This window comes from Manacus candei, unplaced genomic scaffold, assembly GCF_025592945.1.
Source record: "Manacus candei isolate 608988 ecotype Guabito, Panama unplaced genomic scaffold, ASM2559294v1 h1tg000003l, whole genome shotgun sequence".
NCBI lineage: Eukaryota > Metazoa > Chordata > Aves > Passeriformes > Pipridae > Manacus > Manacus candei.
Window position 1 is genome coordinate 19,170,300 of NW_026138051.1, and position 14,868 is coordinate 19,185,167.

The 14,868-nt window shown below is 39.0% G+C and overlaps 1 protein-coding gene across 5 annotated transcripts in view; it reads left to right on the top strand.

Annotated features, from left to right (window-relative positions):
* ATRX (ATRX chromatin remodeler) overlaps positions 1–14,868 on the top strand; it is an 82,050-nt gene that overhangs the window by 37,341 nt on the left and 29,841 nt on the right. For all 5 annotated transcript variants that reach the window (XM_051789879.1, XM_051789899.1, XM_051789889.1 and 2 more), the window contains 9 exons: positions 3,792–3,922; positions 4,441–4,653; positions 6,224–6,317; positions 6,797–6,905; positions 7,518–7,697; positions 8,091–8,232; positions 8,632–8,741; positions 13,099–13,245; positions 13,441–13,618. In XM_051789879.1, coding sequence (XP_051645839.1) covers positions 3,792–3,922; positions 4,441–4,653; positions 6,224–6,317; positions 6,797–6,905; positions 7,518–7,697; positions 8,091–8,232; positions 8,632–8,741; positions 13,099–13,245; positions 13,441–13,618 — 1,304 coding nt within the window. The remainder of the gene's footprint in view (positions 1–3,791; positions 3,923–4,440; positions 4,654–6,223; positions 6,318–6,796; positions 6,906–7,517; positions 7,698–8,090; positions 8,233–8,631; positions 8,742–13,098; positions 13,246–13,440; positions 13,619–14,868) is intronic.

Consider the following 14,868-nt stretch of genomic DNA (forward strand, 5'->3'; position numbering starts at 1 on the left):
AGTAGTTCTGTTTATTAAGAAGTAATTAGTGTATTTAATGCAGAATGCCTTTAAGTATTTGATGGTTACAATAAATTTTTGTAAAACATTTTTCTTGTCCAAGCATTTAATTTAATACAACTCTTGACAGCTTGAAAATCAGCCTCTTCCAACAAAGACAGCACAGTATTTAGAACAAGATGTTTGGCAGTTTTCACTCATTTTTTAGACATGTATGACATTTCATCCAAGTATTAATCTCTAAAAATCTATTTTAAAGGGTTCTGAATTTTCTAGTAATACCCCAGAGGCCCATTTAATTCAGTAGTGCTGTAGCTGGAATTGTGGTGGCTTTTATTAGCCATATACAAACCTCCTCCCCCGCCCAAGGGCTTGTTTTGGGCATTATTTCTACATATAATTCATAGGTATTTATGAACTCTGCCTGTGAGTTGATATGATCTGATTGGTAATAATACATCATGATAATGGACTAAAATTTAAAATCATGACTTTTTAAGGAAAATGCTTTTTACAGTGGTAGCATTGTCTCACCAAGATTTTAAATGAGTCCATTGTATTGGCACTCTAAAATTCATGAGCAAGAATGGTGCAAATTACCACGTGGACTTAACTCCACATCATGAGAGGCTGCACCTACTATTCCAGTTTTGCTGCAATGTCTGAAGGATAATTTAAAGTAGTCCTACAGTGTAACTAAGCAACCCCTGAGTAATTTCCAGTTTGCCTGTCTCTTGGGAAAACTCTTTTCTTTTGGCATAACTTAAAAATACGTAGTAATCAATTCATTCATTAGAAATGTATTTTGTTGGTGGTGTTCTTGCATGCCAGCAAAGGGGAAATATATTTAAATCCCAATTTATACAAAACTGTGCAGATATACTATCACTTTATTCTCGAGTTGTTTTTATGCGCCTTGGCTGAGATTGCAGCCCCGTTCTGTGAGGCACTGTATAAATACCTTGGGGAAGTGCCCTTCATCCAAACCTCACAGTGTAGGTAACATGGACTGGGGCAACACCACGTGCTTGAGGTCACAGAGATAATAAACGAAATGCAGGGATTTTTTAAGTGTGTTTTGGTTTTTACTACCTGAAGTCCTGTGCTGGAGGTCATATGACTCTGTGCCTCTTAATAAATTTATTGATAGTGTTCAGCTGTTACATCTGGTTGGCCAAGAATCTTTTATGTCCTTAACCCAAGTAAATATTATGGTCCCTTCTGATTTGTGTGGGTTTCTCTGGAAGAGTGTGAGCAAGAGAGTTTCACACTACCATAGCTTGTTTTTCTTGCTGCTGTTAATGCAAATATTAAAATATTAAACTAGCATATGAAGTTCCTTAGCTTAGAAACCTGATCGCTTTAAATGGGTTTTATCTTAAAAAAGAAATAAGATGTATTATCCTAGTCAGCATACATTGTGATTTAATTTAAAACCAGTTTCAAGAGTCCAGTACTCAAGGTATTCCAGTTCATATGGGCCATTTGTTACATCAGTCATTTGTCAGATACATTTACAAGGCTTAATCTCGTTGGGTCTGATATTGCTTGCACTTATAATTCCTATCAGATACGTAGTTAATTAAAAACAGGCATCTTTTAGATTTTGAACATCTTAATAATATCCTATGTTTTTAGCCCGACAGTAAATGCGTTGAAGAGAATGTAGCTTTTCTCACTAACAAACAGTCTCATCTCAATTCGATTCCAAGTGGTTGAGTCTTTATCCTAGATAAAAAATAGGACTAATTTTCTATGGCAAAAATAACTTCTTAATCAATATTATTGTATATAATTAGAAACTAATAAGTTTACCCAATCTGGTTGGTGGTTATGATGATTAATGGGAAAATCACAACATCTTCTGTTCGAGGATAGTAGATTTTATGCATGGTATTTTTAGGTGTTAGATACATTTGCTTTGGGTTTTCTTTTTCCCCTTTAAAAACCACTTCATGAAAGAACAGATAAAAGTGTGTGTCTTGTTTTCTTAAGACCTAAAGTCAGCCTTTTAAAGGTGATTTGTGTAGAGGTAAGTATTACCAACCACATACAAGTTGTGTTAACTTTGCTAATTCACGTGAGACCAGTCAGAGGCAGTGTTACTAGGCAGGACTTTCAGGATTCAGTTTTAATTTTTTTCAGTTCTTTTTAGTGTTTCTCATTTTTTTTCCCCTTTTCCAAAACTTTGATGATATTCTAAGCCATTTCATTGTGAAGGAAAAGTTCTGACCATTAAGAGATGGAAGAAATATAGGCTGAATTTGTTATATAAGGAGCTGTTTATTTCTGTTGCTGTTACATATGATGTGGTGGGTTTTAAAAAAAAGAAACAACCCAAACTAACCAAGCTCTAAGTCCCTTTTCCAAATCCTCTGGAAGGACCTAATGCAAAAAGCATTTGGAAGAGGATGTTACTTATCTATGGACTTCCGTAAGTTTTTGTGGAGTTCACACTGTGATCTGCTGATATATATGGAATTAAAGCTCACCAAGGGTTCTGCATGGTGAAGTTTTAATCAGCTTTTTCTTCACAAGCCATCTCTCAAAAGAGGAGGAGGGTGTGTTTTGGATGCTGGTGGATTGTCTGGCTCACTGAACAATCTTAAGTGTTTATTAAACTATTTTGCTTCCATCTTTTAATAATTACTGAATATACGTTAGTGTGAGAGTCTTTCTGGAACCACTCAAACCCCAGAAAACACAGCTTGGAGTGTCAGGAAAGATACCTTGGGAAAATTCTCTTTGAAAGGTTCTTTTGCTTTAAGGAAACGTTACATGCTGGAAAATGAAATACTGATTGTTAAAAACTATTTTATAGTGCTCTGTAAAAGTAACAACTTAATTTCTGTTGTATAAGAAGCTTCACTCAGGAGATCCCCATTCCTTTGCTGTTTCCAAGTAAAGCTCAGTTTGTGGTTCAGTTCCATGGGTTTTGAACTGTTGTTTTGACTGGGATAAAATCTTTCCTGTTCTGAACTGTCTGCCTATGGCATACATTAATTCTGCCAAAAGGCAAGACAGACGAGGTTTGACCTAGAAAAAAAAGTATTGCATTTAAAAGTGATGACCCTAGAATGAAACCTATAGTATTTCTGATGCTTATATAGGAAGACCTGGTTTTGTTCTTTTAGGATTATTTTTTCCCCTAGAAGTACAAATTCTCAGATAACTCCACTATTTCCCTGTGTTTTTGACATATCATTTTATATTCTGCCTTAGATTCAGACAAGATTATGTTGCAAGAGCAATGTAAAGAAAGAATTTTTCCATAGTCACTTGTACATTAGCTGGAAACTTTCTTGTGCTGCAATGAAACAATAGGAAGCTGAGTGGACAGTTTGTGGAGCAGGAAATCATAATTTTTCTGTGAAATTCAGGTCCTGTGATGTTGGTGAAACTTTTGGGGGGATGTGTATGTGTATACACAAAAGGGTTTTTGCTACAGTTGCTGTAAGGCAAGTGCTTGTAGTTAGTTATCCAAATGAATAAAATGAAATGTCTATGTTCATACATTTTATATTTCTCTCCAGTCTTCCTGTAAAGCAGGAAACCTCTCTTAAGAAGCATTATACAAATCTGCTTTCTAAAAACAAGTCAACACGTTACATTTAACATGAGATTTTTGCTGATATATCCTGTCTTGCCACAATGACTTTTCATCATGTCTTTTTTTTTTTGTTCAGCTTTCAGCCCTTTTTTTGAAGTTCTGAATGGTGTAGGGTTACACTTGTCGTTCATAGATTTATTTGAACAATGGAATAAATAGTGTTTTCTGTTTTACTTCAAAGAATTGCCAAGAAAATGCTTTTAGAAGAAATCAAAGCCAATCTTTCCTCTGATGAGGATTCATCTTCAGATGAAGAGCCGGAGGAAGGAAAGAAGAAACCTGCAAAGCAGCCTGAGAACACGGGAGATGATGGTAAGCACCCAAAAGCTCCTGGGAAAAAGTGGTGCTATGGCGCCTGTCATGATTTCAGAGGTCACTTGGGAAAACTATAATTGCTTAAGTTTCTTCAGGTTTCAGCAAAAAAATGTCATTGGTGTTGATGGGTAGTTGCCAAAGAGAGGCCAGTGTATGTGGTCATGAGGATTATCATCTCTTTCAGCCTTTCATACGTTTATTTTGTTGCTAGTAGTCTGTCTCTTGTAATCAATTTGGAAATCTGAGGGCTTTGTGAGGAGTAATCTATACAGAACAATAAGTTCTGCAAGTGCACAGGAGAGATTTGGCTAACAGAGTCATTGAAACAGGCATTTTAAACATTCAGGCAGCATAAAATACTTAACATTTGGGGAAACTGGTATGTTGTTGCTTGTAATGCCCTGGAAAACCACAAAATTTAGCCTAAGTTAATTCAGATTTCAACTCTTGCCAAATTTAAGTCAGGAAAAAAAGCTGACTGGTGTGTATGTGGTACTGACTCTTATATCTGACAGGAGAGAATGAAAAGGAAGAAAATAAGTCTGTAAAGGAAGAAAGTAATTCTGAATCGGATTCAGAGGAAGAAGAATCATCCAAGAAGCCCAGATACAGACACAGGCTGCTGAGGCACAAGCTCACCATGAGCGATGGGGAATCTGGTGAAGACAAAAAGGTGGTGAAACGAAAAGACAAAAAAGAAGGGGGGAAGCGTAGAAATAGAAGGAAAGGTACATAATCCAGACCTTTTTTGTCATAAAAAGTATTTGCTTCTATAAAATAAGTCCAAGGCTTTTCAGAACGGAGATCTCAAACTGTGATTTTAAAATCTGTGTAAACGTCCTTGTGTATGAAATCTAGGATTCCCATATCTTTGATTAATAAATTGTTTTATTTGAAATGTTGAATACAAGTGCAGCTCTTTCCCCTTCCTCTGACCTCTGAATTGGATTAATCTTGTGGAGTCTTAGAATACTCATCTGAAAGAGCAGAGGCAAGCCCAGATGTCCAAACTGGGAAAATCAGTCCTGTCATTTCTGTACTTCCTCTCTTCCCCCTGGACTGTTGGTAGGCCCTGGAGCACGAGGAACCTCTCCATGCTGGAATTGCAGTGTTGCAGGCTGTAGCTGAGCACCAGATGGCACTGTGAGATGAGCCTTGCCTGGGGCTTTGGTTTGCATTTCTGCAGGCAGGAACAAAGAGTCTGTCAGGTGTTGACAGTGTCCCATGGCCAGGAAAAGTGCCCTGGACCTTCCTGTCCTCGGTGTTGCACTAATGCCAGCCAGCTTTTGTGGGCTTCCACAGAATAACAGTTGTGATTTGTTTAGCATTTTCCTTCATGAAAACTGTCATTTTTATCTGATTGTATACGTCTGCTTTTCCTCCCTTATGGGATTACTGACAACATTTCTTTCAGGAGAAGTAACTGTAAATTACAGTGGCAATGTGCAAATAAGATGCAACCAGGCTGATTCTCAGGGTACTTTAGTGTCAGCCTTTTAAGTTCACTACCTTTAAGTAGAACAGTACACTGTATTTCACATTGCCTTTTATGCCTATGTTATTAATGTTACATTTCCCCAAGTATGTAAACCCCAGGTTGAAGTTTAACCTAGTTAAACTTTCCACTGTTCAGGGTCAAACTGAAATTAAAGGTGCTAAATGGCATTCTAGTGTCTTAATTACCTTTTTCAATGCCAGTGATAGCTCCTAAAACTAGTTATGAGAGTATTGCCTAATAGTGCTAGTTTAGGTGTATTTTTAATTGCCCTTTGAGTGAGTTTTGAACTTGCATTACCTGAAGAAACATCAGGCCACAAATGCAGCAATGCCGTTGCATATGTTGTTAGTAAATAAGGGCTGTTTTCATGAAGTATGATTATGAAATGACATCTAAAACATTTGAAACAAAAGCTTCTGTTTAACTAAGAATCATCTTCTGTTTTCTGCAGTTCTACTCTTCCCACTGAGGTCTCTCCTCCTCACCTAGTCTTTACCTTCTGATATAATACTTTGTCATTTGTCTTGTAAACTGTATGTAGATATATTCATGCATAAAGACCTCAAGTCTTGTTGGCATAATACACCATCTCCCAGGACTCAGCTAGTGCTTCAATATTAAGCTTTTTTACTCCGTACCCCTTACCATTCCTCTTGCTTCTTATTGCTGTGCTTAGTGGGTCTGATATTGTCTGAAATGAACCTTGACAGTGCTTGTTGGTCTTGAACGATTTGTTGAACCATTGGAAGTTGCTGACTTTGCAGTGAGGCTCCACCTGAAATGGTGTTTTGTTTTTCAAGTGAGCAGCGACGATTCCAATGACTCCGAGTTCCACGAGTCTGCAGTGAGCGAAGAAGTCAGTGAGTCTGAAGATGACCAACGTCCAAGGACAAGGTATAAATAAAACTCTGCTTATCCTGAGTTTGGGTTTTGGTTTTTAAGACTGCAGTTTAGGCAGGGACGTGGTAAAAGTTAAAGACTTTGGATTGGTTCTTAAAACCCTTGATGAGACTTGTTTGTCATTCTGTATCTGCTAATTAATTTCGTTGCAAACGTGGGAATTGTGAATTGGTACTGCAGGAGGGAGCACACAACAACTTGATGAGCCAGTATAAAAAAAAGATTAAGAAAAAATGAACATTTTTATGCCAAACACATCACTGTCAACTAAGGGATGGTGGATTGCAGTAAAAAAACTAATGCTTACCAATTCTGAGATTCCGTGGGGTTTTCTGGGATAGACCATTGCTGTGTGTCCGGTGAGTTGAGGGGGAGGGAGGAGGGAATTTGAAACTGCACAAAAGGAGTGCATATTCTGCTAGTTAGGAACAATTTTATTATTGTTAGTCAGTAATACTGCCATTTTTTACTAGATCTGCCAAGAAAGCTGAGGCAGAAGAAAACCAGCGCAGTTACAAACAGAAGAAGAAACGAAGGCGAATAAGGGTTCAAGAGGATTCGTCAAGTGAGAATGACAATAAGGTACCACGTGGGGTTTGGAAGTAATAGATGGGAAGTAATAAATGTCTCTCTTCTCCACTGCTCAGGGACTTGGGTATCTCAAACAGCTTTGCACAAAGTACAGTAAAAAATTACAACTCTTCAGTGTTAATTCAGGCTAAAATTTGTAAAATGGCACCATTAACTTTTCCTGTCTAGATCTTGAGAAAAATCCATGATGTTTAAATAAATGGATTTTTTAATCTGAATGTAAACGAGACAAATAGTAGATTAGGGGTTTAGTACTACTAGGGTTTCTTTTCCTGTGTGGAGCAGGTAAGAGCTGGTCCGATCTAGCACCACTATAATAGAAAAATAGTTCTTTATTAATTATTATTAGCTACTAGTAAATGATAACAGTGCCTTCAGTACTGCCTTGGCACAGCTGGGCTTATCTTTAGTATTTAGTACATTACAGTTAAGGTGGCACTTCTTTTGTCATGCTGGCTAACTTTTAAAAAAGGTATCTTTTTTCTTATTAGCTAAACTTCACCTGTGTTTATAAGAATTTTTTGGGGCTTGTCTAAGAATGAAGTTTTGATGGTCTGTGCTGTAATTTTCTTGCTAGTATACACTTTATTTAATTTCTAACAGAGTAATTCTGAGAATGAGGACAATGATGATTCAAAATCTCCTGGAAAAGGCAGGAAGAAAATAAGGAAAATTATTAAAGATGATAAGCTTAGAACAGAAACCCAGAATGCACTTAAAGAAGAAGAAGAAAGAAGAAAACGTATAGCAGAGAGAGAACGGGAGAGAGACAAATTGAGAGAGGTATGGTCTGTTTTCTTTGTGAAATGCTGGGAGGTGGAACTGATGATGTCTAAGACAGGTATTTCTACCTGAATTTAATCTGATAATTCGTTTGAAAACTACTTACATGCAGCCTTGTAAGCCACAAGTTTTATTTGCAGTTTCCTTTGGGTTAACACTGGCAAGTTTTATTTGACTACTGTGAGCTTTAGGAAGCTGTTTTCATTCCCTACTGGTTCACTTTTCATGGGGAAAAACACTCTGCAGGAGTGAGTTGTGGTGCATAGTAAAGAATTGAAGATTTCTCTTTACTAAATAAGTTATGACTCCCAGTTTGTTAAATCTAGTGCCTCTCGAGTGCTTGGCATTAATCATATGAGAACTATTCCTGTGATGCCCTGTTTCTGTTTATAGGTGATAGAGATAGAAGATGCTTCACCTCTGAAATGTCCCATTACAACTAAGCTGGTTTTAGATGAAGATGAAGAAACCAAAGAACCATTAGTGCAGGTTCACAGGAGTATAGTTACCAGACTGAAACCACACCAAGTAGATGGTAAGGAAAGAGAGATTAAAACAAAATAATTTTTTTTTTCTCTCCAAGGGCACAACACCTTATGCATCCTGGATTAAATCACGAGAAAAACTCCTTGACAGGCAGATACCAGAATGTTCCCTCTTTTGTCCCTGTCCCCAGTCATCTGCAGTCCTTACAGTAATATTTTCTTACCCAATTGCTACATCTTCAGTGAAACTGTGAATATAATCAAGTTCAAGACAAAGATCACCCCACTTGACAAAGATCACAACTCACTGGACAGAAAGGAATCAATAATTATCCTAACAACCGCTTTTCTAAGCATTACCATGACCTTTAAATGAGCACACCTGTTTCTTGTAGGCTGAACTTCGGTAAAATGAATGTTTAGTAAGAACTTTCAATAATTTTCTTCAGGTGTTCAGTTCATGTGGGATTGCTGTTGTGAATCTGTAAAAAAAACAAAGACATCTCCTGGTTCTGGATGCATTCTTGCTCACTGTATGGGCCTGGGGAAAACATTACAGGTAAGGAACAAAAGTCATCTCATTTTTTGGTCGGTGGCTTCCTCTCAAAAGCTGATGCAGCAAAAGCCAGTTTTGATGGCTTTCCTGTTTCACAGGTAGTGACTCAAGGAGAGTTGCTTGAGGAAATGTTTTGTGCAGAGATCTTGAGAAAGAAGCTGTGTTTGTAGCATACAGCTATGAAGGTTCTGATACACATTTAATGCTTTCTCTGCTTTAAAAATATATAAAATTCAATTAGGTAATCACTGATGTTCATGTGAAAAGGTCCAAGTGCTGTGTAGCTCCCCTGCAACTCAGAACAAGAAAATACAGTGATAGGAGACAGACTTCAGGAACCTGTTTATAAGACAGTTTAATGATCTTAAGCAGGTTGTGTTTAAATTTTAGTGTCTTCCTCATTCATGTGTTTCTCCCTGAACTGTTTGTTTTCTTGAGTGTTTTTTAAATTTATTTGCTGTGCTGATAAAGTACAAGCTTATTGGGTTTGGGGCTTTTTTAAATGCCAGACTTTTAGTGCCTAAAGTCCAATGCTTTGTGCTTTTGCTGCAGTTTAGACACTTCTGGGCTGAGGGACAGAGTTGTTTGTTCCCATCAGTAATTGTTCTTATGTACATGCAGATTTTTGGAGCAGTTAGGAAACTTGGATGCCTTGGCAGTTCACTGTAGGACATAATTTCAACCCCTTTTTCACTTTACTTCTTTTTTTCCAGTTCTTTGCTTCCTGACATCTTCAGGTTCAAGCTTTCATTGTCCCTTCAGGGCATGTTCCTTTACACTGCTGAAGACTGCTTTGTAAAAATCTTGAAAACAGAATATTGTAGCATTTCTTAAGATCTCCGTATTTCTGGGTCTCATCCAAGTGGTTCTTCTGCCGTGTTAAAAGTGGCACAGTGAGCAATTTGACATTTCTATTAGTCCTTAATAGCGGAAGCTTAATCCTTGCCTTCAAATGTTTCTGCTGAAGCTCATCAGACAATGCTCACAGCTCTTGCTCTTGGGCCTCTTGCAATCATTGCAGGCCTCTGGAGGAGCTTATGCCTTTGACCTTCAAATAGGTGAAAGATCAAACCCAGTTTTCTTTTCCCTGCATCTCCATATTGATGCTCTTTTCCGGGTAGTCAGGAGTGTTGAATTCCCTTTGTGTTTGCTTCTTTCCAAGCATCAGTCAGCCTTCATGAGCTCTGGGTTTGCATTTAGCCAGGTGTAGCACCACCACTCATCCTGTGAGCAAAGAGCTGGGGTGAGCTGCCTGTCTGGCTCTGCTGCCTGGTCTCTTCCCAAGGATCCCTTTAGCAGAAGTCATTTGTCAGAAGAACCTTTCCCTCTGATTCTGGGAAAGAGGAAGGGGATTTTTCAAGAACTCTGAAGAAGAAAGGTAGGTGACAGCCTTGTCTGTGTTTGAAAAGGCAGTCAGAAAAGCAGGGCCACTGTGATCTCCCTGCCGTTGGCCTTCATTGATGCTATTTCCTCATTTCTGGAGGAGGGAGATATTCCCACATTTTTATCAGGACAACTGGTCAGCAAAATGATCTGCTGTGAATTTTTTGATCTCTAACTTGAGCTGAATCATTAGAAATGCAATTGCAGCTTCTGCAGACATTGGATTGACAAGAACCGATTTCAGCTCGGGATCCATCCGGGCCTCCCTGTGCTGGGAGTGGTTCTTAGCTCCAAAGTCCCTTTTCAGGAGATCCTCCTGGTGCTCTGGGGAGTTTGACCAGCAAATCTAGATCACGTTAGCAGCCAGCACTTGTGCAGCACTTCATTCTAAATTCTTTCTTCACATCCTCCAAGTGTGGATGCACTTTGCCCATTCCCTGGAGTACAGTCTCTTGAGCTTGGCAATGGTGGTTCTCAGAGAGGTTGTTTTTTTCTACAATGAGGTAGACCTTTTCACCATCCTCTTCCACCTTGGTCAGTTGTGGTGAGAGCTTCCCCACTGGATTGGGAAGCCCTGTCACCTGACCCAAAGGCCCAGCATCTGTTCATTCCTAAACAGCTCAGTGTATCAATGCCCTGGAATTCCAAGCTCCATGGAGTTTGGCTCAGCATTTTCGTGCCTTAGACGGATTCATAGTCTGCAAGTGACTGCAGCCAGCTCTGCAACCTTGGCAGTCACTTGGCAAACAAAATGCTGTGAGGTCCTGTGACAAGCAGTCAGTCTTTGACACCTGAGTGTTTGGAATGAGGCATCTCTGTAGTTTTTACTCTCTCACTAGTAGTGCTCACTGTGCCTTCCTGATTGGTGTTTGTCAAAGTCAGCACGCCTGGATGCTGCTAAAGAGCAGACCTGGCTTGGCTTGATGCCTTTCACTGTTATTATTTTTAGAGCCCTGCAGTGTGCTCCAGGAGAAAGTCTTCAGAGTGAATCCAGCAGGAGGTGGCTGTTATTCCTTGCTGGCCTTGGCTGTGCTCAGGTGGCTTCCTGATCCTTGAGTTTGCCCTCTAAACCAGGAGCTTCAAACAGCACAGTTACATGAGAAATAGCTAATCCTGCTCTCTGACCTAATTCAGACAGTGTTTTTTTAGGACTTTCTGGTCCCAAGAATATTTGTGTACCAGCAGATTGTAGGATATGGTCAAGGAATGCCTTGACTGGCAAAACATTTTCAGATTCTGTGAATCCCTTGGATTCTTCTGCAAAGAACAGGCTCAAGGGAAGCTTGGGTTTTGTGGTTTTCTGAATCTGGTTTTTCTGGTGGACCTGGGGGGTTTGAGTGCCACAGAGCTGTAGATGATCAGAGGGACTGATGTCATTTGCTGTATGTGCAGTTTAGGTAGCCTAAGCTGCAGTCTTGGTTGGTGGTGCACAGCATGTGGACAGCAGGTTTTTGAGAACTCCAGCTGCAGTATGTACAGCTTTGCTTTGTTTAGGGAAGCTGGGGAGACAGACACAGTATTTTGACAGTCTACAATTCTATAGAACACTTTTGAAGATCACCTTTGAAGAGTATATTTTTACATGCTTGTTTCTAACTTAGATGTTGTGATTCTACAGGAGTAAATTGCACTTTTTACTGGAGATCTGTAATGCTTTGCAGGACTTGCCTCAGGGACTTTGTATACTTATGTTTTATGCACTATATGGTTTAATGAAATGTTTCACAGCAGAAAGTATTTTTCTATGTGACCCATATGTGTTAATGACTAGTATTGTGGCTGTAACTTCTTGATAATCAAAGAAAGCCATAGTTACAAACACATATCAACAAAAACCATTTTTAAGGCTGGTGCTTACAGCTTAGGTAGCTGGTTTTTTCCCCTCTATATTCATCTGCCAGTCATTCTGCTGTGCTCTATGATGGCATTCATTGTTTAGCTCTTTAAAAGAGCTGAATCAGCCATCAGTTCCAGCAGACTTTGCAAACTGCAGAGCAGGATGTCAGGAGTGATCAGCGAAATCAGGCAACTGGGGCCTTGCTGGCCAGGATGCAGGACTTGGGTGCTGAGTCTTCGTGGGTACTTGTTGCATCTGAGCACGAGATGCTTTAGTCTTACCACAAAACAACCAGTGACTCCTTTTGTCTTGCAGCAGCTAAAAGCAATTTGTTGCCCTGTGTTCCAAGCATAGTCGTGCAGTTAGAAATTCCTTTGAACAGTGTATTAAATCGGAGTTGCCAGATACCAAGATTTTATCCAGAAAGAACTGTGAGAAGTGTAGATTAGAGTGCAGTCACCACTAAAAGTCAGGTGGGAGAGCTGGAGATCACTGACTCTTCTGCTTCTGAGTGCTCTAGTCCTGCCTTCATTTACTGCTGCACAAAACAGGCCCAGCACTGAGTGACCCAGAAGATTTCAGGTATTTCTCAGGCCTCAGGGAGGTGTTGTCATCTGCAACATAGAGCCAGGCTGGCTACAGGGTGAATCCTTGGAAAACAGTTCCATAACCTGCTTCAGAGATCCTCTGAGAGAATTTGCCAATACATTGAAAAAATGCAAAAAACTGTTTTAAGACTGAAATTTTCTTTCAAGAAACATGAATGTGAATTTATTTGATGTTTTGGGCAAGTTTTGGGAGAAAGCTTAAAAATGACCTAATAGAAATTTCGAATTTATGAAGATGATTGGTGAAATGTAAAGGGAGGGTTCCCTACTTATGAAATCCTTCAGCAATTCAAAACTGCCTGTAGCTCAGTATGTGAAGGATGTGTGCAGCCATGTAACACAGAGTAAGAAGTGTATGAACTCAAAATACACCTGTATTAAATTTTAAGCAGCAAGTTGAAAACAGAAAAAGCATGTTTAAACAAGTCTGTTGTTGGTAATTAATTACATAATTGAATAGATACTTGTATCTTTCTGTCCCAGTGTTGAATCCCTAGTGGTTTATTTAGTGTTCTGTTTTTAACTCTTGCAGGTAGTAAGTTTTCTCCACACAGTCTTGCTGTGTGACAAGCTGGATTTTCGGACAGCTCTGGTTGTGTGTCCACTGAACACTGCCTTGAACTGGCTGAACGAGTTTGAAAAATGGCAAGAAGGTTTAGAAGATGAGGAAAGACTAGAGGTACAAGACTTAAAAACACTTTCTTAAAAATGAAATAATTGAATGGTTTACACGTGGTCGGGCAGCTCCACCACTCAAAATATAGGCTAAGGAATGTGAAAAATCTGCTTGCATTAATAAGTCTTAAATAGTAGAAGTTACACCGGCATTGCAGTATTGTGAGAGGAATTCCAGCCTGTTTTTCCCCTTTGGAAGGTCTGTGAGCTGGCAACCGTGAAGCGGCCTCAGGAGAGGAGCTACATGCTGCAGCACTGGCAGGACGAGGGGGGCGTGATGATCATAGGCTACGAGATGTACCGAAATCTGGCACAAGGCAGGAATGTGAAGAGTAGGAAACTTAAAGAAATATTCAATAAAGCATTAGTTGATCCAGGTAAGTGAAAATTAACACATTCTGTATGTATTGCACTTCCCGGTTTATGCCCGGGAGCAAAGTAAACAAATAATAACATCAGTAAGATTGATCAGATTTTCTTTGTTGCCTTTTCTGAGTTATGGAAGTTCTTGTCCAGAAACTTCCCCATCTGCTTTTATAACTAACAGAAGTCTTTGTAACAGATCAAATGCAAGAATGACCCCAGGAATATATCCTGGAAACTTTTCCCGCTAAGTTTTTTTTCTACCATTTCTTTGTTGGCAAGGTGATTTAAAGTAACCTTATGTCCGGAACCTAAGGGTATTTTCACCTGCTAATTTGTTACAACCAGGAACTGTTTTGTCCTTGATAGAAATCTCTCACTAAGGGGGCAACTACACAGGAAAATAGTTGAATTTGTGCCTCAGAAGAGTGAAAAAAGCAAATGTTAATTAAGTACTAATTAAGTGAATTCAAATAAAGCACTTAATTATTTTTTTAGTCTTGAGAAGCAGATGTCTGGTTTGAGCTGAGCTGAACTGAGCAAACTTACATCAACATGTATGGAAGCACTTGAAAGTATTCCAAGTTAATATTAACTGATCTATCAGGTGGTCACAAAAAAGAACTAAAAATTTTAGGACTAGCAAGTTTCACCAAAATAGCAAAATTTCCCTTCAGATTCTGAACTGGCACCTGATACTGACTTAGTTATGCAGCATGCAGTGTATCTTAAAAACTGTTTCTGAAAGGCACCTTTGCTGTAACTTTGGGATTTCTCTGCCTTTCTCTTTAAATTGAGAATGCAGATAGGTAGTTGGGGTAAATGGAGGTGGGTTTTCTTGGATTTTAATTATCTGACTGGACTTTATGTTGACACTGTGTGATTGATTTTCTTTTTTTTTTTTCCCTTTCTCTTTCTTGTTGATAACTGTACTTGGTGAGCTTGATTTTGTGAAGTTCCAATTAATAGTAGGACTGTGAATTTTGTTCTGACTGACAAAGAGTTTATTCTAATGGGGAAAATAACTTTGTGATTATTGGCATTGGCCAAGTGGAATTGGCATCTCCAGTGCTGCAGAAAGCCTATTTGAGCAGCTAAAACATTAATTAATTTTCTGCCAGCTTGACTCACAAAATCATATAATTGCTGTGGAGTCAGGGAAGCTCTAGTACAGCAGCTGGTGAACTATTTTTGTGGTCATGATGATTCCACACACATTATTTAAGCAGTGAAGGAAATGCCCTTCTTACCAGTGGGTCTTTTG